This window comes from Citrus sinensis, chromosome 7 (genome assembly GCF_022201045.2).
Source record: "Citrus sinensis cultivar Valencia sweet orange chromosome 7, DVS_A1.0, whole genome shotgun sequence".
Taxonomy (NCBI): Eukaryota; Viridiplantae; Streptophyta; class Magnoliopsida; order Sapindales; family Rutaceae; genus Citrus; species Citrus sinensis.
Window position 1 is genome coordinate 750,472 of NC_068562.1, and position 22,239 is coordinate 772,710.

At 36.0% G+C, this 22,239-nt stretch overlaps 4 protein-coding genes across 7 annotated transcripts; 3 read left to right on the top strand and 1 right to left on the bottom strand.

The window, feature by feature from the left end:
- Positions 1-305: 305 nt before the first annotated feature.
- LOC102614482 (hypothetical protein) lies at positions 306-2,469 on the top strand. Its single transcript, XM_006466955.4, has 2 exons — positions 306-1,846; positions 1,982-2,469. The coding sequence occupies exons 1-2, from the start codon at positions 1,622-1,624 to the stop codon at positions 2,171-2,173; spliced, it is 417 nt and encodes a 138-aa protein (XP_006467018.1). The 5' UTR covers positions 306-1,621; the 3' UTR covers positions 2,174-2,469.
- An 823-nt stretch (positions 2,470-3,292) lies between these two features.
- On the top strand, positions 3,293-7,319 carry LOC102613505 (aspartyl protease family protein 1). 4 transcript variants are annotated; one of them, XM_006466953.4, is made up of 10 exons: positions 3,293-3,823; positions 3,957-4,092; positions 5,126-5,361; positions 5,473-5,697; positions 5,818-5,953; positions 6,028-6,101; positions 6,187-6,286; positions 6,398-6,458; positions 6,838-6,909; positions 7,023-7,319. In XM_006466953.4, the coding sequence occupies exons 1-10, from the start codon at positions 3,510-3,512 to the stop codon at positions 7,205-7,207; spliced, it is 1,539 nt and encodes a 512-aa protein (XP_006467016.1). In that variant the 5' UTR covers positions 3,293-3,509; the 3' UTR covers positions 7,208-7,319. The 4 variants fall into 4 exon arrangements, with proteins under 4 accessions (XP_006467016.1, XP_024948556.1, XP_006467014.1 ...); XM_025092788.2 differs by having other exon boundaries at positions 6,401-6,458; XM_006466951.4 differs by having other exon boundaries at positions 3,296-3,823; positions 6,990-7,319.
- Positions 7,320-12,133: 4,814 nt separating this feature from the next.
- Positions 12,134-16,792, top strand: LOC102612215 (aspartyl protease family protein 1). Its single transcript, XM_006466946.3, has 10 exons — positions 12,134-12,562; positions 13,450-13,585; positions 14,057-14,292; positions 14,593-14,817; positions 14,921-15,056; positions 15,148-15,221; positions 15,302-15,407; positions 15,486-15,543; positions 16,136-16,207; positions 16,287-16,792. The coding sequence occupies exons 1-10, from the start codon at positions 12,255-12,257 to the stop codon at positions 16,487-16,489; spliced, it is 1,554 nt and encodes a 517-aa protein (XP_006467009.1). The 5' UTR covers positions 12,134-12,254; the 3' UTR covers positions 16,490-16,792.
- A 677-nt stretch (positions 16,793-17,469) lies between these two features.
- On the bottom strand, positions 17,470-21,358 carry LOC102611917 (pre-rRNA-processing protein esf1). Its single transcript, XM_006466945.3, has 7 exons — positions 20,838-21,358; positions 20,684-20,758; positions 20,384-20,604; positions 19,810-19,972; positions 19,447-19,575; positions 18,528-19,225; positions 17,470-18,262 (listed from the first exon to the last, which is right to left on the bottom strand). Exons 1-7 carry the CDS (start codon positions 21,333-21,335, stop codon positions 17,926-17,928), a joined length of 2,121 nt encoding a protein of 706 aa, XP_006467008.1. The 5' UTR covers positions 21,336-21,358; the 3' UTR covers positions 17,470-17,925.
- Positions 21,359-22,239: the final 881 nt, after the last annotated feature.

Consider the following 22,239-nt stretch of genomic DNA (forward strand, 5'->3'; position numbering starts at 1 on the left):
TATTGATTTAGTTATTTATTTTTTTATAGGCTTCTGGTAGCAATCAATTAGTTTTTTGTTTGGTATCTGATTTTCTCCCTCTAATACTAAATTGATTGTGCAACAAGGCTGTATGTTTGAATATCTCTTTATTTAATCTTTCCCAACTTTCCTAACCATTTGTCATTCAATAAACTGATAAATAGGGTGTTCAGATTTTTTTGATTGGACATGGAGCATCATCTGAAATTGCATAACTGATTATGTCAGTGTTATGTTCATATTCCTGTCATTTTTTTCCCTGTTTTTTTTTTGGGGGGGGGGGTGGGGGGGGGGGTGTTGCGTTTTATATTCCTTTATATTATTTTGTGTATTTATTGTTTACAGTTGTGTAAAGTTGGTGAATTCTTGTGATAAATGTATGTTTGGTATATTTTGAAGTCATCCTAGTAGTTGGATGGAATCTAGTCACATTAAGTGTAACTGTTCTTATGTTCTATATTTCAAAAGCTTGACTGGGTAGCGTTTTTTACTTTCTTTCCTACAATTACACTAGGGATGTGCATGTGCTGAACTCTGATGATTTTTTAGGGCATGCCATGTATATAATGTGATCACATCTTGTTCCACGGATAGTTCTCCATGATTTCAGGTTTTGAGCATTCACCCTCATTTGACCGTCTGTTCAAGAAGCACTTTTTTATTGCTTGTACAGTGCCAGCTCTTAAAAGCTGTATTTTGTGTATGATTCATTATTGCATATTGCCAGCTTTATATAGCATATACATATATGGACGTTCAAAAGCAGTTATGCTGGTCTATATTATTGGGTGATATTCGAAGTTTTCAACACTTGCTGCGACAATACATACATATGCCTCATTAGAAATGGGGCGTAGTAGTGCTTGCCAAAAATGTGAGCTGGGGCATTCTTTCTCTTGTAAAAGAAGAAAGGCATAAAAATTCAACAGTACATATTGTGTGATGCTAGTTATTAACTTTTATGCATTTTCTTAATTATTATTAAGGCAGCTGTCAAGAAACCCGAACAATTGCAAAGCATCCATGCTGCAAACGTGAGGGTGGCTCATGCAATTTTGGGTTAGTTGTCTCGTGTTTGTCACTGATATACAGAAAGAGATAAGTTGGTTCTCTCTCGTAAAGAACGTGCACCAGTTTTTAATTGTATAGTAATACGTGTTTGTGTGTATATAAGAGGACACAAAATGTTGGTGTTGATTGTGTAATACAAGAAAGAAATATAAAAAGATGAAAAGTGGAACTCACTTGGACGAAATGAATTTTAGGCAAAGATGGGAATTAGAGAGGAATTAGGAGATCAAAAGCCAACGAGTCAAGACCAAATCCTAGAACAACTCAGAGCCAAGAAAGTGCTTTGGCTTATGGCTTATGGCGAATGGCGAATGGCATCACTGCCACAGTAATTTCTCACTTATAACTCTCTCTCTTTTATCTTTCGGACAATCTTCGAATTACCCAACAGGTTTTGTCAAGAAATAGTGGAATTGCCAGTCTCTCTCTCTCTCTCTCAATCACATACAAAGCAAAGACATTGTGTTTTGTTCTCCACCTGTGTCTTTGTATTGTTTGGTTTTGCTGCTTATTTTCTTCAAGGGAAAAAATGCGTCGTTTTCCTGTTAAAAGCAATCTCACCGATTCAAGTACAGAGCCGAACAAGCTTAAACATGGAGGCAATGAGCAGCCTCTCTGCCCTAAGCCTCGCCGGCCGGCAGCCGCCGTACCTGAGTTTCTGAAGCCACCCAGATGCAGCAAACACAGTTTTGATAACAACAACCAAGCAAATGATGATGGAAAAAGTGGAGGCTTGAACATTATTACTGAAAAGGTGAAGACTTTCTTTTACATCACCAATAACCAAAGTTCTGTATTTTTTTTTTTTTTTATTTTTTCACATCACAATTTCACATGGATTCTTCTTCTAATATTCTTCTACACGACTCGACCGTGTCGTGTCCTGCAGCCAGTTGACGGAAAGGAACCAATTTTATGCAATGGGTGCAATCCTTCATGTTACCCTGGATCTCCGCCGGGAAGAACTGATAATCCATTGATTCACGACGTGCAGTTTCTTCATCAAATGGAGCTTCTTTCGCCATTTTCAAGAACCAAGCTTTCTGATAAATTTGGGATCACGTCTGCCTCTCCAATGTGAGTCCGTTTCAATAATTAATTGGTAGCATCAAGGCATTAACTCATCTGCATTATGAGATTTTTTTTTTCCTGCAGCAGTACCATTTCTGGGGTCATAAATTTTTGTAGTCATAAATAATTGGTGTCAACTTTGTTGGGTTTCACTAATTTGAGTGATTGTCGGTCGTCTTTTTCGTTTTCGTTTTTCCAATTTTGTGAATATTAGTAGATTATCGCACTCCGGATGTTGTAATTTGTACATAATATTTTCTTGTAATATGTAAGTCTGTTAGTTGTGGAATCCTCAAATTTCTACGAGTGGATCTCTTTTTTCTTTAATTATTCTGTTGGTTGATTTTGACTTCCAGTATTTGATTATTGAACATCAAAATTCTACTGATAAGGGTTCAGGTTGAAGTTGGAATCGGGCAGAGTTTCGATGATTTCCCCTTATGTACAAATTTATTAAAATTTATTTTATTTATTATTCTCTACTTTACACACAACCCTATTGAAAGCTTCCTGACTAGGACCGAAGCCTTAAAAAATATCGCCACTGGAGTTATGCCTTAACTCATTGTCTAATCTTCGATTTTAATGAAATTTAAGATGATCTCAAACCAAAATTTCAGACTTTACTTTTGTCAGGAGTTTTTGTTAGAAACGTTCATAAATCATATACATACATATGATTTGAGTGCCTTCAAAAGAATTATCATTACTTCCACAATCATAAAAGATTTGAATCCTTCTTCACTGGATATGATATGAAATAAAAAGAAGGGGCAAATGCTAAGTTATAATAATTGTAACATACATTTCTCATGTGAATTACATAAATTATGAGTTCTATAATTTTGTGTGGTTCACATAAAAAATGTATGGTACAATTATTATAACTTAGAGGCTCCCGAAAAAGAAGGTGCTAGGCCAACTCAACTTAGATTTTTACAAGTTTTTTTCTCAAATAATTTTGTGAAAACCTAAAGGACCAGACGGACTTATACCATTATTTTAAAGAACACTTCTTTGTTAGCTACCTACCCCAAAAAAAAAAAGAGGAAATTTTTTTTTAAAAAAAATCGGCATCTTTTTTTTTTTAACGTGGGATGGGGAAACGATAAGACTGAAACGAAACAACAAATCAACAATCTCAGTCTCAGGGTCAAAAATAAACCGAAAGAAATCCCGCCCTTTCAACCACCTCTATAAACTGTCAAAAGCCGGGCCCACTTTTCCACATGCATCTACAGTCACTCTAACAGAAACCACCAAATCTGAAAACAAAATCAAAGATTCGGGGCTCCATCAAGTCTCAATTTTATTTTTTAAAATTAACGCAACAATAATTAGATAAAATGCCTTGTTTCCTGAAATTCTTTTTCTTTTTAGTCCCAATCTGGGCCGTCATTGGCCCATCGTCCTGCGACGGCGGCCGAATCTTTAGCTTCGAAATGCACCACCGATACTCCGATCAAGTCAAGAACTGGTCGATTTCCAGCGGCAAATTATCTCATAGCGATTGGCCAGACAAAGGAAGTTTCGACTACTACGCCCTTTTGGCACACCGCGATCAAATCCTACGCGGCCGCCACCTGTCCGATACTGATACCAATTCCCCGCTCATATTCTCCGACGGCAATTCGACTGTACGAATAAGCTCGTTAGGATTGTACGTCACTTCTTTTTTTTTACCAAATATTTACGGTTGATGCCACTGTTTGATTTTCTTGTTATTTTTTGGTTCTTTTGAATTCTTGATGTGGTGGGGGGTTTTTTATTTTTCATTTTTTATAATTTTGCAGTTTGCATTATACGACGGTGCAATTGGGGACGCCGGGAATGAAGTTTATGGTGGCGCTTGATACGGGAAGTGATTTGTTTTGGGTGCCGTGTGAATGTAGCAAATGTGCGCCTACTCAGGGCTCTGCTTATGCTTCTGTATGTTTTATTCTTACCATATATATATATATTCCCTTGTAAGCTTTTATTTGATAGCAAAGGATTCCCTTTTGCCCATTTTGTGCTAACATGTTTAAGGTGCATTGTTGAAAGTGCTTCCCAGAAAAGTGCGATGAAGAAAGCCCTATGAAGTGATTTTTTGAAAAGATTTTAAGTGTTCGAGTACCTATCTAGCGCTTCTCCAAAAAGAACAAGAAATCTCTGGAGTGCATTTTTTTTTTTAAATAATAATCTCTGAAAGCACTTTTATTCATTTTAGCTAAATAGTAGAAAATTGAGAAAAAAAATAGTTTGATCTATTGAGTATGTTGGTGCTAAATGTACTTTCAAGAATGCTGAAGTTTTATGAAGAAGACCGGACTAGTAACTTGGTCACCCTGGGGAATATTTGAGATTGGGATAGTTTTATGAAGAGCAAACTAGTAACTGAATCACCAAAGCTTATTAAGGATTTGTTTGGGATTGGGTGCTGATGTTGTGATTGGTATACATTTCAGAATGAAATCATTAGCTATCAAATATAAATGGGTGGGTGGTTGTTGATTAACAATGTCTACCAAGTCAAAATGGGTGTTCACTAGACACTGTAGTTGTTGTGCTTTCAATTCACTTTCATGTTTCATTTTTTTATTATTTAAATAGTGGGCAAGGATTGGTGTTTAGTGGCTGAGGTTTCTCATCTCCATCAACAGTTATATACATGCCCTAGGTATTAGCTTGTGCCTTATGTCTATAATTATCTGATCATAATTATAATTCTTGCGAAATAAGTATTGATGAGTGAAAACAACCATCGACAAATGCTTTCTTGTACCTTGTTCTTCTGCATGTACATCTTGTTCTTTGGTTTAGGATGTTAGAATGCTATGCATATGTGTAAGCATCGGATAGTAGTGATAGTTTAATGCCCTTCATTGATTTTCAACTATGCCATGCATATGATTAGGCATCAGATAGCAGGCTATTATAACCCTTCATTGATTTTCAAATGTGTATAATTCTACTGTGGCAGGATTTTGAGCTTAGTATATACAATCCTGAAGTGTCATCAACAAGCAAAAAAGTCACCTGCAACAACCTTTTGTGTGCTCACCGTAATCGATGTCCGGGAACATTTAGCAATTGCCCTTACTCTGTTTCTTATGTCTCAGCTCAAACTTCTACTTCTGGAATTTTGGTTGAAGATGTTCTTCACTTAACGAGAGAAGATAAAAATCACGAATCTGTTGAGGCATATGTGACATTCGGGTCAGTTATTTTACTATTTTGTTTCCTTAAAAGCATTTTCCAGGGGCCTCCTGTCCATTTTGTTCAAATACTTGTCCAGGTTGAGATGATAATGCAATATGAAATATACAGCTGTGGACAGGTTCAAAGTGGTTCCTTTTTGGACATTGCAGCTCCAAATGGGTTGTTTGGGCTCGGTATGGAGACAATATCAGTTCCTAGTATATTATCCAAGGACGGTCTAACAGCAGATTCTTTCTCCATGTGTTTTGGAAATGATGGTATTGGAAGAATCAGTTTTGGAGACAAGGGTAGTCCCTACCAGCAGGAGACCTCGTTTAATGTAAACCCATCACAGTAAGTGGTAATTTCTCATCTGCTTGATGCTGTTTGCCTATGAATTTAGACTGATATTTATCTGCCATGGAAGGTTTTATCAAGTTTATCTTCAAGTTAGTTTGAAAAAATGTGTTGCAGCCCATCCTACAACATTACTGTAACTCAAATTCGAGTGGGCACAACTTTGATTGATGTGGATATTACTGCTCTTTTTGATTCTGGGACCTCTTTTACATATATGGTTGAGCCAACTTACACAAGGCTCTTAGAGAATGTAAGCCCTTTGATCTTGTTTTCTTTCTTTTTATATCCAGTGCTGGAACTTAGCTGTTTATACTTTTTCTGCAGTTCCATTCACAGGTACAAGATAAACGGCGCCAGCATGATTCAAGGATTCCTTTTGAATATTGTTATGATATGAGGTTGTATTACGTAATATGTCTATTCTTATTATTGTTTCAAGCTTCTCTCTATGTTGGCTGTAATAGATTTCTTTATGATGAACAGCCCTGATGCAAATGCCAGCTTGATACCTAGTATGAGCTTAAGGATGAAAGGTGGAAGCCATTTCACTGTCTACAATCCAATAATTGTCATATCCACTCAAGTAGTTTTTTATTTCTAGTCTTTGTACTTTTGCTTCTGTGCTTAGTTTTTCTGATTTTATAATATACCTGAAGCTTATACCCAACAACCATTTTTTTTTTCATTTTTAAAGCAGGGTGAACTTGTGTATTGTCTGGCTGTCGTCAAGAGCATGGAACTGAATATAATTGGGCGTAAGTAATGTAAATTGCATTTGGTATGAGTAGTCAAGTGCATGGTACTGAATACAATTGATGTGACCCTAGTGTGTTCTGTTGATATGAAGATTTATGACTGATTGGGTGCACCATATTTTATTATAATTGTTGCACGTGCACAGCACAGACGACCTTGAAATAATCTCGAGTATAATCCTTTTGTCAATTGATTTTTGTTAATTCTTCTATGTAAACTGTTACTGCTATTGAACTCATGTAAATTAAGTGTTTTTGTTGGTTATGACCAAAATTATTACTGTCCTTATTGGAAGAAAACAATCCAATTCTTTAGTAGGATGGATTTAGTTATTCGCGGGATATTTTATTTATATGGAAATTACTGATTTCTACGCAGAAAACTTTATGACTGGCTACCGTGTGGTATTTGATCGAGAGAGACTAGTCTTGGGCTGGGAGAAGTTTAACTGTACGTACTACTTTTCATTCACAAAATTAACTTTTCCACACTTCTATCATATGAACCATGCATTTGTTCCTTTTATTCAGGTTATGACATTGAGGATTCTTATACTTTTCCAGTAAAACCACACAATACATCTGTGCCTCCTGCTGTTGCTGCTGGATTAGGTAACAACTCCATTGCAGATGCAAAAAAAGAGACAAGAGATCATTCTCAGGGTTCAGTTGCATCCTTGTCTTACCATAGATATACATCTCTTCTGTTTCACTTAAGATGTCTTGTCGTATTGTTTATATTACTGTAGCTGTTCCATGATCATTCATTTCTGCAGTCTGCAGCTACTCACAATGGTAGTAATTTTTCGGTGATTTTCATTCACCTTACATCGATAAAAAGTAATTTTAGGTCATAGTTCAGTATCAGTGCCATGATTAGGGGATTTTGTATTCCTTTAAATTTCGATCCTTTGCCTCATTCATATTGTTCATATTTTTGCTGTTACAGTAATTTATATAAGCAAGCAGATGATGGGAGAATCCGTACATTATTGTATTCCAAATGTTCACACAAACATGACAGAACGATGTTCCAGGCTTCTTGAAACCATTAACTTAGCTCACGCAACTGCTTTGGTGGTTCTCTCTCTTTTTAAAAAACATTAGTGGACTTCAAATTGATTGGTTGTTATGTATCCGGCCGAATATTGGTCGCCGGTCGTTTCTGGGCTGGGACTCTGATTGGCCAGTCTTCATTCAATCCAGTTGAATTGAGGAAACTTGACCAAATACTTCTTTCTACAAGTAACACTAATGGCAAAGACTTTTGACCCCTTTTTCTCCCTTCCTTTCGAACTTGCAAATACTTTTGACTTTTTCACGACGTCTCAAGCAGTCATCCCATTACGTGAGCATAATAAATACAGCATTGCTTTTTATTTCTGTTTACTCTGTCAAGATAATAACTGTATCATCGACCTAACTTTCGCTTTCTTAATTTTATGTATCTAACAACTTGACATCTTCGTATAAAATTAATCACAAGGATTTGGGAAATTTACGAAAATAATTATAAATATTTTGTTATTTTCATAACTAATTCTCTCAACTTTTTTCTATCAATATTAGCCAAACACAAGCCTTTCTCCCGAAATTACCCTTCTTTACAGACCAAAAGCAACAATCTTTCTCCCAAACGCAGCTTTTCACTCTTCATCAACCAACGGTGATGGCAAAAGACAATGGTAAAAGTGAAATCCGATCATAATATATCCAAATCCAATGCTAATCGACATCACTTAGTGGTATGAGTTATTTTCTGAATTTGGTGAACTGAGTCGTGGGTGAATCTGGCAACAGGCTACCTGTCGCACCAAGCTTCGGGCGACAGGCAGCATGTCGCACCAAGTCTTGGAGATTCATTAAAACTGTATTAATTTGATCTGGATCCAAATATTTTTTTTTTATAATTTCAGGCTTAATGAATTCAGTTGTACTTGAATTGTGTTACGATGGTTGGTGGGAGACATTAGAGGATGGCCGTATAGAGTATGTGAATGGTAAAAATCGAGCTTTTTTTGTTGGGAAAAATTATCTGTTTGATCAGTTATTGGCAAGAGTATATAAGATGTTACAAATAAACCCTAATGAATATAGTATCACAATAAAGACAACTTTGAGGTCTAATAACACATTATATCGTATATAAGCACCGCCCATGGATATATTTGATGATGAAATGGTGAGGGTTGTATTGCATATGGCATCCGACGTAGCCAATTTTAGATGCATTCCTATATTCGTGACCACATCACCTCGAGTTCCGAGCGAAGGTATTGAGCCACATGTCGATACAAAAAATTGGTGCGACAGCGGGGCGCGCATGAGCGCGCGCTGTTGCCCAGCGATGGGTGCGCGCACGCGCCCTGTCCCCCTCCCTCCCCACCCCAAAAATTAAAGCCACAACACTCCAAAATCGAAAAACAATACTCCCAAACACCACCAACCACCACAAACACCACCACCACCACCATTATTCTCAAGCTATAACTATTATTATTCTAAAATCTCATTTTAAATTAATGAAAATAAGAAAAATGACTAACCTAGGTTTTGTTGAAGGTTGTAGATCGTAGATCGGATGCCGGTGAGAGATGGAGCCGCCGCCGACGAGGGTTGATGTCGCCGCCGATGATGGGAGTTGGATCGGTTTGGGAAAGACGAGTGAAATGGAGTGTTGGGGGAGAGATGAGGGAGGGGTATTTTGGTCTCAAAAGTTATTTTATGGCTAATGTTGATAAAAATATTTTGGGGGGATTAAAATGAAAAAAATCAAAACTTTAATGGTTATTACTGTAAATTTCCCCAAGGATTTGCCTTGGTGGACCAATTTATTTCCATTCACAAAACTCAAGACCTATGTCATTATCTAAACTTTGGGTTTAATTATGGTACAATTGTAGTACTACAATTGCACCTAACCGTTAGATTCAGTTATGGTGAAAAATTCAATGGTTAAGTAGTTAGATATAATGATTAGGTATAATTATGGTATGATATGATATCACAGTTACACTATAACTAAATCCTTAATCTTTATATAATGTGATAATGTTTAGTTGTGTGGGAAAAAAAAGAAAAAAGAAAAAAAAGAGAGATTATGATATGATCTTAAAATTATCATATTCCGCACAATTGGAATAATTTGGTGCGGTCGGTATCAGACCGTATTAGTCGGATGGAAGTTTGAAGACGCAACTTGTGCCCAAAAGCCAGAGAACGACATGACATTACGAATCTGTAGTGATTCAACAGTCCAAGCGTGAATTCTGTGTGTTGATACAAAAATGCATGCGTTCATACCTGAAAGCCAAAATTCCCTGCAGCGTTATTCTCGGATTAAAGCATTCAAAAATTCATCCGTCAAACGACGACTCCTAACATCGTCCCCGACCCTCACGCGGTACCGAGCATTGCGCGCACACGCACGCGCCTTGTGGTTACGTGTCGACAAACTCAAACAGTCGCACTGACACGGCAGTACCACGTTAATCTGATGTTGTATGGCGTGCGTTAGGCTTGGCAAAATCCGGGTCCGGTCCGGGTTTTGGTGTTGCCCGGGACCGGATCGGATGAGAGAAATGCAAGCCCGGACCCGGGTTAAAATCCGGTTTTTCCGGGTGCGGTCCGGGCTTGAGCCCGGCACCTTCCGGGTCCGGGTTTTGATCCGGGTTTTTTAAACCCACATGTGATAACTTCAATTTTTTTTCAATTTTTTTCTTTAATTTTTTTTTTCATTTCTCTAACAATGCAAATTTTAAAAAAGAAAATAATCAAATAAACTCATTCAATCTCAAACTTTAAAAAAAAAAATAGTCAAATACAAATATATAACACATTAACAATGCAAATTTTGCACAAATGATAAATAAAAATTATTTCAATCTACTTTCTAATACCTAAATTCATCTAATTTCTAACTTAAACTCATTCAATCTATATATAAAATAAATAAATTAAATTCAACAACACAATAATCACACAATAAATTTAAATAACATCCAACATATCATAAATTCATAATTATATATTTATATATAATATATTTATTTTTTAAATTTATTAAAAAACCGGGTCCGGTCCGGATTCCGAGTTTTTTGTGTTGAACCCGGACCCGGGCCCGGAAATGTCCGGGTTTGAAAATTTCAAACCCGGATCCGGTTTTTATATGCATGTGGTCCGGGTTTTGCCCGGACCGGATTGGCCGGGTCCGGGCCGGGTCCGGTCCGGGAGGGCTTTTTTGACACCCGTGCTTCTCGTTGTAGACAAGAAAATGGCTCCCCCTTTGGATTGATTGATTGATTGATTGACCCGCTTCATGTTTTTTTTACACCTGATAAAGTCTGATCCTAACCCCTAAGTCGGTGTTCGGGATGTAGGCCCTCCATCTACTCCCCATTGTATGATTACGTTGCACCGTGCGATGATCGAAACGTGTCATCTCTAGCATCTGCGCAAATATCTGTTTCTGCAGCTAACAGTCTAACACAGCCAATAATGGACTTGGATATGTCAGGATGTGCGCCGTTTACTTTCCAAGCCTACAACCTCCCAACGCCTTCTCTTACAAATTCATTTATGTCCCCCGAGCTCTTGTTTTGTTACATTTTGCTTAATACTTATGTTGTTTGTTATTCCGGATTTTTTCCCCCTATTTAAGAATCAAAGAGAATCATGGATTTCATTTCCTAGCTTTTAAAAGACTAGTAGAAGTCTAGAACATAGGATATGCTATTACCATTTAAGTTAGTCTTCGCCTCAATATTATTCCGAAATATATTTAGTGTATATATATATCTATTCTATCATAAATAAAATAAAAAATTCAAGCTTATTTATTGTATAGTCATTAATCTCGTCTCTTTACATTGTATTATTTAAACATATATATAACTTGATCGATTTAGTAATAAACTAATTTTATATAAGATATTATTTTTTTATTGAAGTAACTCGATAAATTTGTTAATCATAAAACTAATTATGTATTCAAAGATTACTTTTTATATTAAACTATTGAAATAAATTTGTTAATTAAAATAAGATATTTCTTTAAGATTCTAAAGCTACAAACTAAGACGTTACGCTAACTTGCAGGCTAAATAAAAAAAAAGTTGTTAATTAAATTCATTGACTTATCTAGTATCAACAACTAAAATTATTATATTATTACTACAATCACAAAGACTTTTGAAAAAATAAATAACGAAGATCATATGATCATTTTATTCAACTAATCATGTAGTTCTCAAATGAATAAAGTCATTGACAAATTCACACTACTAATTGGAGATTAAATTTTTTTTTTACTATTTATAAAAAAAAAAGTATTGAGGATGGAAAGAAGTGTTGGTAGATTTATTTTAGTACTCTTTAAAAGTATTTATTTGTTATTTTCTATATGAAAATATTCACATTACGTAGAGAAAAACTAAAATTGAAAGAAAGAAGGAAAAATGGGTAAAATTATAGAAAAAGAAGGGCCAACCAGAAAAAAAAAAAGGGAAAAAGGAATAAAAAGCAAATGCAAAATCAATTTAAAAATTTAAACTCTCAGGACCCACGTCGCTGGGTCTCACCCAAACAACCGCGGTCATCGTTTCACAGTGGAGATAGTCATCGAGAGAGATTTTGACTTTCGCCCTCAACACAGCCACCCTGGGAAGGTAAAGTGAGCGACAAATCAAAAACGACAAGTCTCTTTAAAATCCTTCTCATTTGGCTTCTCTTCTCTCTCTCAAAATAAGAAGAAAACAAAGGCTTCATTCATAATTTTTGTTTCTGTTTTTTCAAGCAATGGCTTCTAGTTATCGTAATTCTCCTGTTTGTGTCTTATTGATATTGTTAAGCTGTTGTGCTGGGTGCTGTTTCGGGTTCGGTACGTTCGGTTTTGATTTCCACCATCGTTATTCGGATCCGGTTAAGGGAATTCTAGCCGTTGATGACTTACCGAAGAAAGGAAGTTTCGCGTACTATTCTGCTCTGGCCCACCGTGACCGTTATTTCCGACTACGAGGGCGGGGGCTTGCTGCGCAGGGGAATGATAAAACGCCGTTAACTTTTAGCGCCGGCAACGATACTTATCGACTCAATTCTTTGGGATTGTACGTAATCTCTTCACTTGCCTCAGCCTATCCTCCGATATATATATATATATATATATATTTTTTTACTTCCTCTCTTACTTGAACTGTACGAATTGTAATTTTGGACTGTTGGTGGAGAACCGCAGAGGTGATCAAAGCTTTCAATATATTCTTTGTTTGTTTGCTGACAATCTTTTTTTTTTTTTTTACGATTTTTTCTGAAACAGGAGGAAGGTAAACTTAAAATCATCTAATAACAGCTCATGCTTAAACCTATCTAGTATTAATTTTCATTGAGCAAAATTATTTAATTATCGTTGTAGTCTTTATATATATCCGATCAATGCGGTTAGTATCAATTTGTTATTAATTTGGAAGTTCCGGTACAATTTCTTCTCGTTTGCATAAAATTTAATGTGAAATGAGTTTTCCTAATACTTTTTGACGCGCGTAAAGGGATCGATCATTTGCATTTTCATTGATATTGTTACAAAATTAATTTTTACAACATTGATCAGTGTTATTCATTTGCTGAATCATATTGTTTGATGCAATTAGATTACTTTTTCAAGCTGTGGAACTGTAATTCTTATGCATGGTACTGAGGTTTCATGTTTATGGGTTTTTTTTTTTTTTTTAAATACTGGAAATCTTTCCTTTTGTGGATTTATTTTAATTTTTATTTGATTTTATATTTTAGAAATATTTTCTAGTAATTTTCCTGCTTATTTCAACAGCTTATGTATTTAGGGGTAGAAATGGTATTCAAAATGTCAAAACTTTCAATTTCTTTGTATTCTTTTAGTACTACGATATCATCAACAACCAAATGGGTGCCTGCTATGGTTTTCAAATGACAGCGATATGGATTAATGTTTTCTTTATTTTTTTTCTTGAAATTTCAGCTTACATTATACCAATGTTTCGGTGGGACAACCAGCTTTATCATTTATAGTGGCACTTGACACTGGCAGTGACCTCTTCTGGTTGCCATGCGACTGTGTTAGTTGTGTGCATGGCTTGAACTCATCATCCGGACAGGTGTGATATTAATTTACTTTGAGTTCTATTGTGAGTTAATGATTGTAAATGGCTTGTTTGGCAGACTTATATTTGAAAGATAAATTTCTGAGATTTTTGTTCATTTTGGGAAAGTTTTGCATCGGACATATACAGAAGGGAATTTTTGAAAAACAGGTATCACATAATTGAATGCCAAGAGTTTGTGCTGAAATTTTGAAACTTTGCACGCCTGCAGGATTAGCATTGAGCATTCTAATCATCACCACAGTTTCCATATCCTTTCTATTTAAACTATTAATTTCAACAGACCACATGGATAGCTTGAAAAGCAAGATGTTCTACAGATTCACCTTTTAGGTTGCATTGCTTTTTATTTATCAACAGCCTGGCTGTAGTTTGTCGAACACTCCCTCTTGGTCTTCTATTATATTACGAAATGTAAACCTATGACACAATTTCTTCACTCTTCTGTATTATCTTGTAATACAGGTGATTGATTTTAACATCTACAGTCCTAATACATCATCAACAAGTTCAAAGGTTCCTTGTAACAGCACGTTGTGTGAACTACAAAAGCAATGCCCTTCAGCTGGTAGCAACTGTCCTTATCAAGTTCGTTATCTTTCTGATGGCACTATGTCAACTGGGTTCTTGGTAGAGGATGTGTTGCACTTAGCCACAGATGAAAAGCAAAGTAAATCGGTTGATTCTCGGATTTCTTTCGGGTTGGTAATTCTGTGCTGAAATCTTCATGTGGTTTTGGTGCAAAAATTTCACAGTTGATAGTTAATGTAAAATGGGTGTTTTCCTTGCAATTTTTACTTTTGAAACTGGAGTAAAATAGTCCATGGACCGAAAACTCCTCTCAGTATGGTTACCTCGGGAGGGTTTTGGGATTTTATCATAAATCTTCTTGAGGTTTTAAATAAGCTACTGATTACATATTTTTCACCCCAATTGACAAATTTGTTAACTTCAATTATTATTTATAGCACTTGTTATTCAGCTTCTCTGATCTTTTGCAGCTGTGGTCGGGTTCAGACTGGTTCATTCTTGGATGGTGCAGCTCCTAATGGTCTATTTGGGCTTGGGATGGACAAGACTTCAGTTCCCAGCATATTAGCAAATCAAGGGCTAATTCCAAATTCCTTTTCCATGTGTTTCGGATCTGATGGCACTGGGAGAATCAGCTTTGGAGATAAAGGAAGCCCAGGCCAAGGAGAAACACCGTTTTCCCTCAGGCAAACACAGTAAGTGGTCACTTCCCAATGTTCTTATGATTTTGTCGACTATACTTGTCATCGAACATTCTTGTTGCTTTACTGATCTTTGTGCTTTAAAACTTCTTAACAGTCCAACTTACAATATCACCATCACTCAAGTTAGTGTTGGGGGTAATGCCGTTAATTTTGAGTTTAGTGCAATTTTTGACTCCGGTACCTCATTTACATACTTGAACGACCCTGCATATACTCAAATTTCTGAGACTGTAAGTACTTTAAGCTATTTATTTTAATCTATTAAATAAGGTTTCCTTTACTTATGAGTGACTTATGTGTTCTGGCTATGTGTTCTGGCAGTTCAACTCACTGGCCAAGGAAAAAAGAGAAACATCTACTTCCGATCTCCCTTTTGAATATTGTTATGTATTGAGGTCATTTCTTCACTTACAGGCTTTAGTTGTGTTACCTTTTCCTTTGTAAAATCAAGCACTGACACTTTCTTTCCGTGCAGTCCAAATCAAACCAACTTCGAGTATCCTGTTGTGAATCTCACAATGAAAGGCGGTGGCCCATTTTTTGTCAATGATCCAATTGTAATAGTTTCTTCGGAACCTAAGGTAAGGGCTAACTTTTATTGCTATGATTTTTAACTCCTGCTCCTGAAATCAGTACTGAAATTTTCTCATGTTCCCCAGGGTTTATATTTATATTGTCTGGGTGTCGTCAAAAGCGATAATGTGAATATCATTGGACGTGAGTATCCCATTGCAAATAATATTAGCCTATTTCATAATTGTTATTCATACTGATAATTTGATCTCCCCTTGAGGTTCTGCTGCCATTTCCATTGCAAAATGATGTTAGCTTATTGGAAAATTTCTTTTCATATTAATGATATTCTCTCCCCTTGAGTTGCTGCTGCCATTTTCCAATTAAAAATAGTCCAATTCATGCACCTTTGGACAGACTAACTAAACTGTTATATTGTGTAATTGCAAAGGAATTGCTTATGATAAATAGGTCCAAGGAGGTTGTATGCAAAGATATATCCAATATGCAGAAGTTTTTATTGTTTATATTTGTTTCTGGACGTTATCAAGCAATATGGTTTCTCTGTGTGAACTTTTAGAAAAGTTTATTCGAAGAATGATGATATTAGAACAAAGAGTTTTAATCTGTAGAACCTTAAGAATCCAGTTTTTTTCAAGAAAGAATTTGTGCCTTTTCAATTCTGTTTGATATTTCTCTTGGCCTTGGAGCCTTTTGTAACTTGCGACCATATTAAATATATTTGTTTGTGCAATGTGTATGATTGCTTATACTGATGTTTTTGCCTTCAATCCAGAAAACTTCATGACTGGTTACAATATAGTCTTTGATCGGGAGAAGAATGTATTGGGTTGGAAGGCATCTGACTGTGAGTATAATACTTCCATTTAGAACTGGTCTGTGCTCTTGAGCTTCCATGCTCTTAAACTTAAGATCTATTTTTTCAGGTTATGGTGTTAACAACTCCAGTGCTCTTCCAATACCACCAAAATCTTCAGTTCCCCCAGCAACTGCTCTCAACCCAGAAGCCACGGCTGGTGGTATCTCTCCCGCGTCTGCACCACCTATTGGGAGTCATTCGCTTAAGCTGCACCCTCTAACTTGTGCACTTCTTGTGATGACTCTGATTGCGTCTTTTGCCATTTTCTGACCATTCTTTGTTCATTCTTAGGGTTTCTTTCAACCCTGTATCATGTGTTTATGGTCATTTATTCCAGGAAAAATGGCACGACAAATTGGTAACATTTTGGCTTCCATCTTTCGGGTGTTGGTAGCATTATTTTGGAGGTGGCTGTAAATATATCTATCCTATGGACAGAGACCAGTATTATGGAATTATTAGTTACATTACTTAGCTGGAATTTTGGGAGTTGTAAGAATTTAGCGATCCATTATATTTCAATTTTGGCAATTTCTTTGGGGCTTTCATTATGAAGCTCCATTCTCCTGGCAATTCCATGCAAATGATGCATTGTCCTTTTGATTGGGTGCCTAAACAAATGTCTCATATCTCGAGAAATGGAAATTTATCGTTTTCCAAGGTGCGAAAAAGGGCAAAAAAGAAACAGACCGACATTGCTAAATTAAATTTGAAATTAGATTAATGGTCGAGATTCTAATCCTACCTTATTTTCACACGTGAGTAAATTAAAATTTCAAAAATTTTAGTATATACGCTTAGACTTAAGAGATTGAATAATGACAGTTGCTCGCTCTGCGTTGATGAAATTCCGACTCTCAACAACAGAGAGAAAATTCTTCGATCGATAGGCGTATAGAATTCGTTCATCTCTAGTACCGAGGATAGAAGAGGAAGAACCCGAAATGGGGGTCACTGGTGAGCTCTTTATCATTTTTCAATTAAAAAATACATAAGAATTGGCAGTAGCTAGTTCTTTACAGGTCTTGCTTCGATGCAATCCGCCAGTTATGTAACATAAACAATGGGGGAAAAAAAATATATTACCATATAACGAAAGCATTGTTACCACTAACAATATTCTACCGGTACCGTAGAATTGTCGCCCCTCAGTCACATGCACCGTACAACTGTTGCACCTCAAATCACATCTCAAGTTCACCCAACGTATTGTCCCTTGGCCTTAGGGTCGGTGATAGACTCTAATCATGTCTAGAAGATTCAGAACTTGAAATATTAATTGAAATTTTTGATTTGCCGCGCACAGGCACAACTGACGGACTAGTTCAACTATCTTAATGAATTTGGAATTGGGCAACATGACTTGGAATCAATTAAGATGATCAAAACAAATACAGATCTTACACTTAGCCCTACAATATGAATAACTCGATGAAAACAGTGTCGACTCTAAACTAGCAAAGCAGTAAGGCAAAGGTGGCCGGCAGGAGTGAAGGCATTTGTTTCGCAACCTATGAAATGACTTTTACATTACCAATCAACACTAATGAAATAAATGCACCCTTTAATTATGGAATTCAGCTTAATTACGCAGATAGCAATTATCTCAGCCCACGGTGTACCTAAGACTCCCAACATCTCAATTCTCGCATAGACAAGATTACATCTCAAGTGGGGGGAAAAAAACTGCTATCTTCTCTTCCATTTCATTTTTTTAGTTTTTTGGTCTTCTTTAAAGATTGAACCAGGTTTGAAAGGCCATTATTCTCCTCAACTTCTTTAGATTGAACTCCCTCATCTTTTTTTGGCTCGGAGGGCAGCTGAATTTGCTTGGATTTCATCTTGAGTGATTTAACTAATAAAGAAACCTCATGGTTCTCTCTCTTCAAGGATGACACATCAGACTTCATGTGTCTGTGCCTGTCAGGGTCATCGGATGGCATTTGAGCATTTGTTGGTATCTTAGTAGACTCTCTGATCACCTGCTCTCGCTGGTCGCCCTTCTGCTTCTTCTGTGCTATCTGCCGAGCATAGACTGCACTCCTGCAATACCAAACTCAGATCTTCAGCACCCAATACTACAATCCTATTTATGAACTAAGCAGGCATTCATCATAGAAAAACTTCAGGATCTTTTAAAGAATTGTAATAGGCTAATTAATTCATAAGGGAAATGATAGATTGAACGAACAGCATCATCAAACACAAGAGGTCACGTCGGTTAATACACATACTGCTCGAGTGACAATCAATTTAAATCCTGCCCTGGAAAGAAATAAATTGGTTTATGCCGTATAGTATTTCATACCTTTTGAACTGTGGATCAGTGGGATCTAAGGCAAAAAGAGGAGAAGTAAACAGAGCAGAAAACCGAGGATCATCATAATCAGCAGTGGGTATTTTATCCTCATCTGGAACTTCTTTTCCCTTTTTCCCTTTGCGCTTCTTAGGTTTCATGTTGTATCCTTTAAGACCATTCTCTGCACCCTTGTCATCAGCAAGTAATAACTCAAGCTCTGCCGTGCTTGCAGTTGCTTCCTTATCTGTATCTTGCCGTTCCTTTTCTTCTCTTCTATGATTACCCCCAGCCTCCTCACCCTTTTTACCTTTAGGCTCCTCAACAAAGAAATCATCTGGTTCTTCAATTGCTTCACGATCTGTATCGCTAGCCTCATCTTCTGATGAGTACTTTGATTTATTTTTCCTAGCCTTCTTCTTCTCACGTCTTTTTCTGAGATAAGCTTCCCAAATTGTTTCTGATTTCTTATCCTTCTTTTCTAGAATGCGCTTGCTTATATCCTCCAAGCCAGTATTGAAAGTGACCTCCATATCCTGGCCATCCTCCTCACCATCTTCATCAGAACCATCACCAGATTCAAGTAAAGCACGGTACTTATCTTGTTTTTTACTCTTTTTATCAGATTGCTCGTCTGCAATATTATCATCTTCATCATCAGTTTCACTCTCATCAGAAGCCAAAAATTCCTTCAACTCCAATTCAGCCACCTATATAAAAACAAAACAGGAATCAGTATAGAAGAAAAGCATAAGGACATAAATAAAATCTAAAGAGTTGGAAAAGTATAAACAACTATCACTGTTAAACTACCATTCCTCAAATTACAGAAAGAAATAAACTTCATATTACATTAGGCTGAAATTTCACCAGACACAGCAGAAGAATCATCAGAAGTAGCAGTTGTTGGAATCCAGATCAAGCTACTAACCTGATCCGCATTAAATTTTCGTTTCAAGGTCTTTACACGATCTGGTTCATCATCATCCCAAGAAAGTTGAACATTGCTATGCTGCAATGCTTTTGTAAAAAAATCTAGACCACCATAATTAGCAGGTGCCTGAACAAAAACAAGGAAATCAACAATTTATAACTGTAGCTTTATCTCCTCTAAGTACCGAGGTCTACAAAAACAAGTTGTGATATATGAGAAAAATTCAGCCAAGCAGGCAACATGTATTTGCTGCTATGATGCTACATACTTTTATTCCTTGAAGACAGAGCATTCAAAACCCTACTTTCCATATCGACATAACACATAAGCTCCTTTTAATCTTAAGGACAAAATAAGTACCTCTGTTGCAACATCTCGTGGTGGATATTTAAACTCCATAGTGTCGGGAATAAATCTCAAATCAAGCTTGTTTGAAGATCTTTCAAACTCAACACCATCACAAGCTCTGTAAAGGTAATCTGCTGTTGCACTAGAATCACATTCCACTACAGCATAGTAGTACCTGAGAGTAAATCACAGGTACATTATATGAATACTTCAAGATAGAAAGGACAAATAAAAAAAATAACATCTATTTGCAATGTAGCAGCTTAAAGCAGTTATTTGGATCGACCATGAGTTAAGATGACTCTTTTCATAACAAAGACACTATTTGTTTCATATCTTGAGGCAAGGACAAGATAAGGAGACTCTTCCTGCCCCAAGCATCATTTCCAGTAAGCAAAACTATACTCCATTGATAATTCAATCTGCATACCCAAATTCTCAGATATTGAACAAAATAGCAAAATTTTAAAAGTAGTAATAATAATAAAATTAATAATATTATTATTATTATTATTATTACTACAAATTTGACACAACAAGAATTTGAACAAAAACGCATAAAAAACAGAAATTTACAATAAATCACCTTAGTCTACTTTTCTCATAAGCACGCAATTTCTCCTCATCAATTTCATCATTATCCTCGTCGTCACTGTTCTCATTTTGACTATCGAATAGACCAACAGGACCACGAACTTCTTCCTCTTTCATTCGCTGAATCCCAAACTCAGATGGATAGACTGCCACAGATAAAATTTGTCCATCTTTCGGCAGAAATGAGCTCAATATTACAAGCAAATCAACCGCCTACAGTTACAACAACAAAAACTTGACCCTAAGACACAAATATTACAATAATTATCTAACTCGTTTATGTATGATGTACCTTAACATGTCTCCAGTCCATATTAACAATAGCAAGCCTGTGAGTTTCGTTGTCAATTTCTGGTATAGCTTCTTCCTGGTAAGTAAGATAAACTATTTCAATAAAAACATTCGATTTGAAGATTCTACAGTATCAATTTAAAAAAAAATTATACCTCTTCTTCAGGACCTTCATCAAAATCAACATCTTCCTCTTCGTCATCAGTAGTGCTCTCCGACACGTCGTCATCATCTTCCTCCTCAGTCCCACTTCCCGAAGACACGTCAGCAGCTTCTTTCAACTCACTCTCGCTATCAGTCTCGTTTCTTCTCTCTTCTTCTTCAATTTCTTCATCTTCATCGCTTTTTTTATCTTCCGCTTCAATTCGGTAATAATGTTGCAGAGAGCTTTTCGACGTTTTTAGATTCTTCTTAGGCTTGCCTCTTTTGTCGAACGGCGCCGTTGATGAAGCGAAATTTTTGTCGGTGAACATGCGGTCGAATCGGGAGTCAATAGCGACTTTCGATTTTTGCTTCGGAACATTCTGGAACCTGGGGTCCGAGTGTACGGACGCAAATCGAGAATCTGTGATGATCTTTTTGTTTTTGTTGTTGTCTGAGCCATCCTTTGACCTGTTTTTCCTTTTGTTCTTGTTTTTGTTTTTGGAGCCCATGGTGAATTCTGGGGTTTGTGTAGCTGAGAATAGGGTTTTAGGTGTGGATGACAACAGGTGTTTGGACGCGGGAATTAATGCAACCAACACCGGTTTTGTTGAAACCGCCAAGGCTAAGATTATTCTGGGGGTGGATTTAGTAAACTTTTGACAGTTTTTTTTTTTTTTTTTTGGAGTAGACCTTTATTCTAAAATTTTTTTAACTCCATTTAAATTTTATTTCCTATAATACCCCATTTAATTTATTAAATACTAACCATTTATTAAAATCAACCATCTTACAATAAAATTTTACTGTAAACAAAGAATTTTTTTAATTTTTTATTAACATAAAACTTAAATTTTTTAATTATTTTCTTTTTATTATATGGTTTCTATTTCCATGATCCTAAACTCTATAAGTTTTAAAAAAATAAATATAAATATAAATTATTAAATGGAATGGAATGGATGTAAACAAATTTTTAAAGTAAACTACAATAAAGTTTATTTAAAATAATAAATAATCTAATTTGTCTTTAATTATTTAGATAATTTCAATCAAAAATAAATTTTATGAAGATTTTAAAGCATGTCAAAAGGTTTTTTTTTTTTTTAAAGGTTCATTCCAACGGACTATGATAGTTGGGTTTTGATGCATCACATGTATTAGGGTCGAAGGACTTTAGACTATATTTAGGAGTAGGATAAAATGTAAGATTATACTAATTTTTTGGACATTATATTTATCCCATATTTGGCAAGCCCACTTGGATTGGATTAAGTTGACTAAATTTAAATTTAACTCTACCATCATAGGATTAGTTGTCCTAATTCGCATGGGTTTAAAGAGGATTAGACTAAGAGTGTTTGTCTCTTTATGACATCTTATTTATTTATTTATTTATATTCATTATTCCATAAA

What these genes read in the sequence shown, in the direction of transcription:
- LOC102614482 (XM_006466955.4), top strand. Translation starts at nt 1,622, where the DNA reads ATGCGTCGTTTTCCTGTTAAAAGCAATCTCACCGATTCAAGTACAGAG. An exon ending in TGAACATTATTACTGAAAAG is followed by an intron (nt 1,847 to 1,981) that starts GTGAAGACTTTC and finishes CGTGTCCTGCAG; the next exon opens with CCAGTTGACGGAAAGGAACC.
- LOC102611917 (XM_006466945.3), bottom strand. Translation starts at nt 21,335, where the DNA reads ATGGGCTCCAAAAACAAAAACAAGAACAAAAGGAAAAACAGGTCAAAG. An exon ending in ATGAAGGTCCTGAAGAAGAG is followed by an intron (nt 20,759 to 20,837) that starts GTATAATTTTTT and finishes CTTACTTACCAG; the next exon opens with GAAGAAGCTATACCAGAAAT. An exon ending in ACTGATCCACAGTTCAAAAG is followed by an intron (nt 18,263 to 18,527) that starts GTATGAAATACT and finishes TTGGTATTGCAG; the next exon opens with GAGTGCAGTCTATGCTCGGC.
- LOC102613505 (XM_006466951.4), top strand. Translation starts at nt 3,510, where the DNA reads ATGCCTTGTTTCCTGAAATTCTTTTTCTTTTTAGTCCCAATCTGGGCC. An exon ending in GAGGCATATGTGACATTCGG is followed by an intron (nt 5,362 to 5,472) that starts GTCAGTTATTTT and finishes TGAAATATACAG; the next exon opens with CTGTGGACAGGTTCAAAGTG. An exon ending in TAATTGTCATATCCACTCAA is followed by an intron (nt 6,287 to 6,397) that starts GTAGTTTTTTAT and finishes TCATTTTTAAAG; the next exon opens with CAGGGTGAACTTGTGTATTG.
- LOC102612215 (XM_006466946.3), top strand. Translation starts at nt 12,255, where the DNA reads ATGGCTTCTAGTTATCGTAATTCTCCTGTTTGTGTCTTATTGATATTG. An exon ending in CGACTCAATTCTTTGGGATT is followed by an intron (nt 12,563 to 13,449) that starts GTACGTAATCTC and finishes TTGAAATTTCAG; the next exon opens with CTTACATTATACCAATGTTT. An exon ending in TTTTCCCTCAGGCAAACACA is followed by an intron (nt 14,818 to 14,920) that starts GTAAGTGGTCAC and finishes ACTTCTTAACAG; the next exon opens with TCCAACTTACAATATCACCA.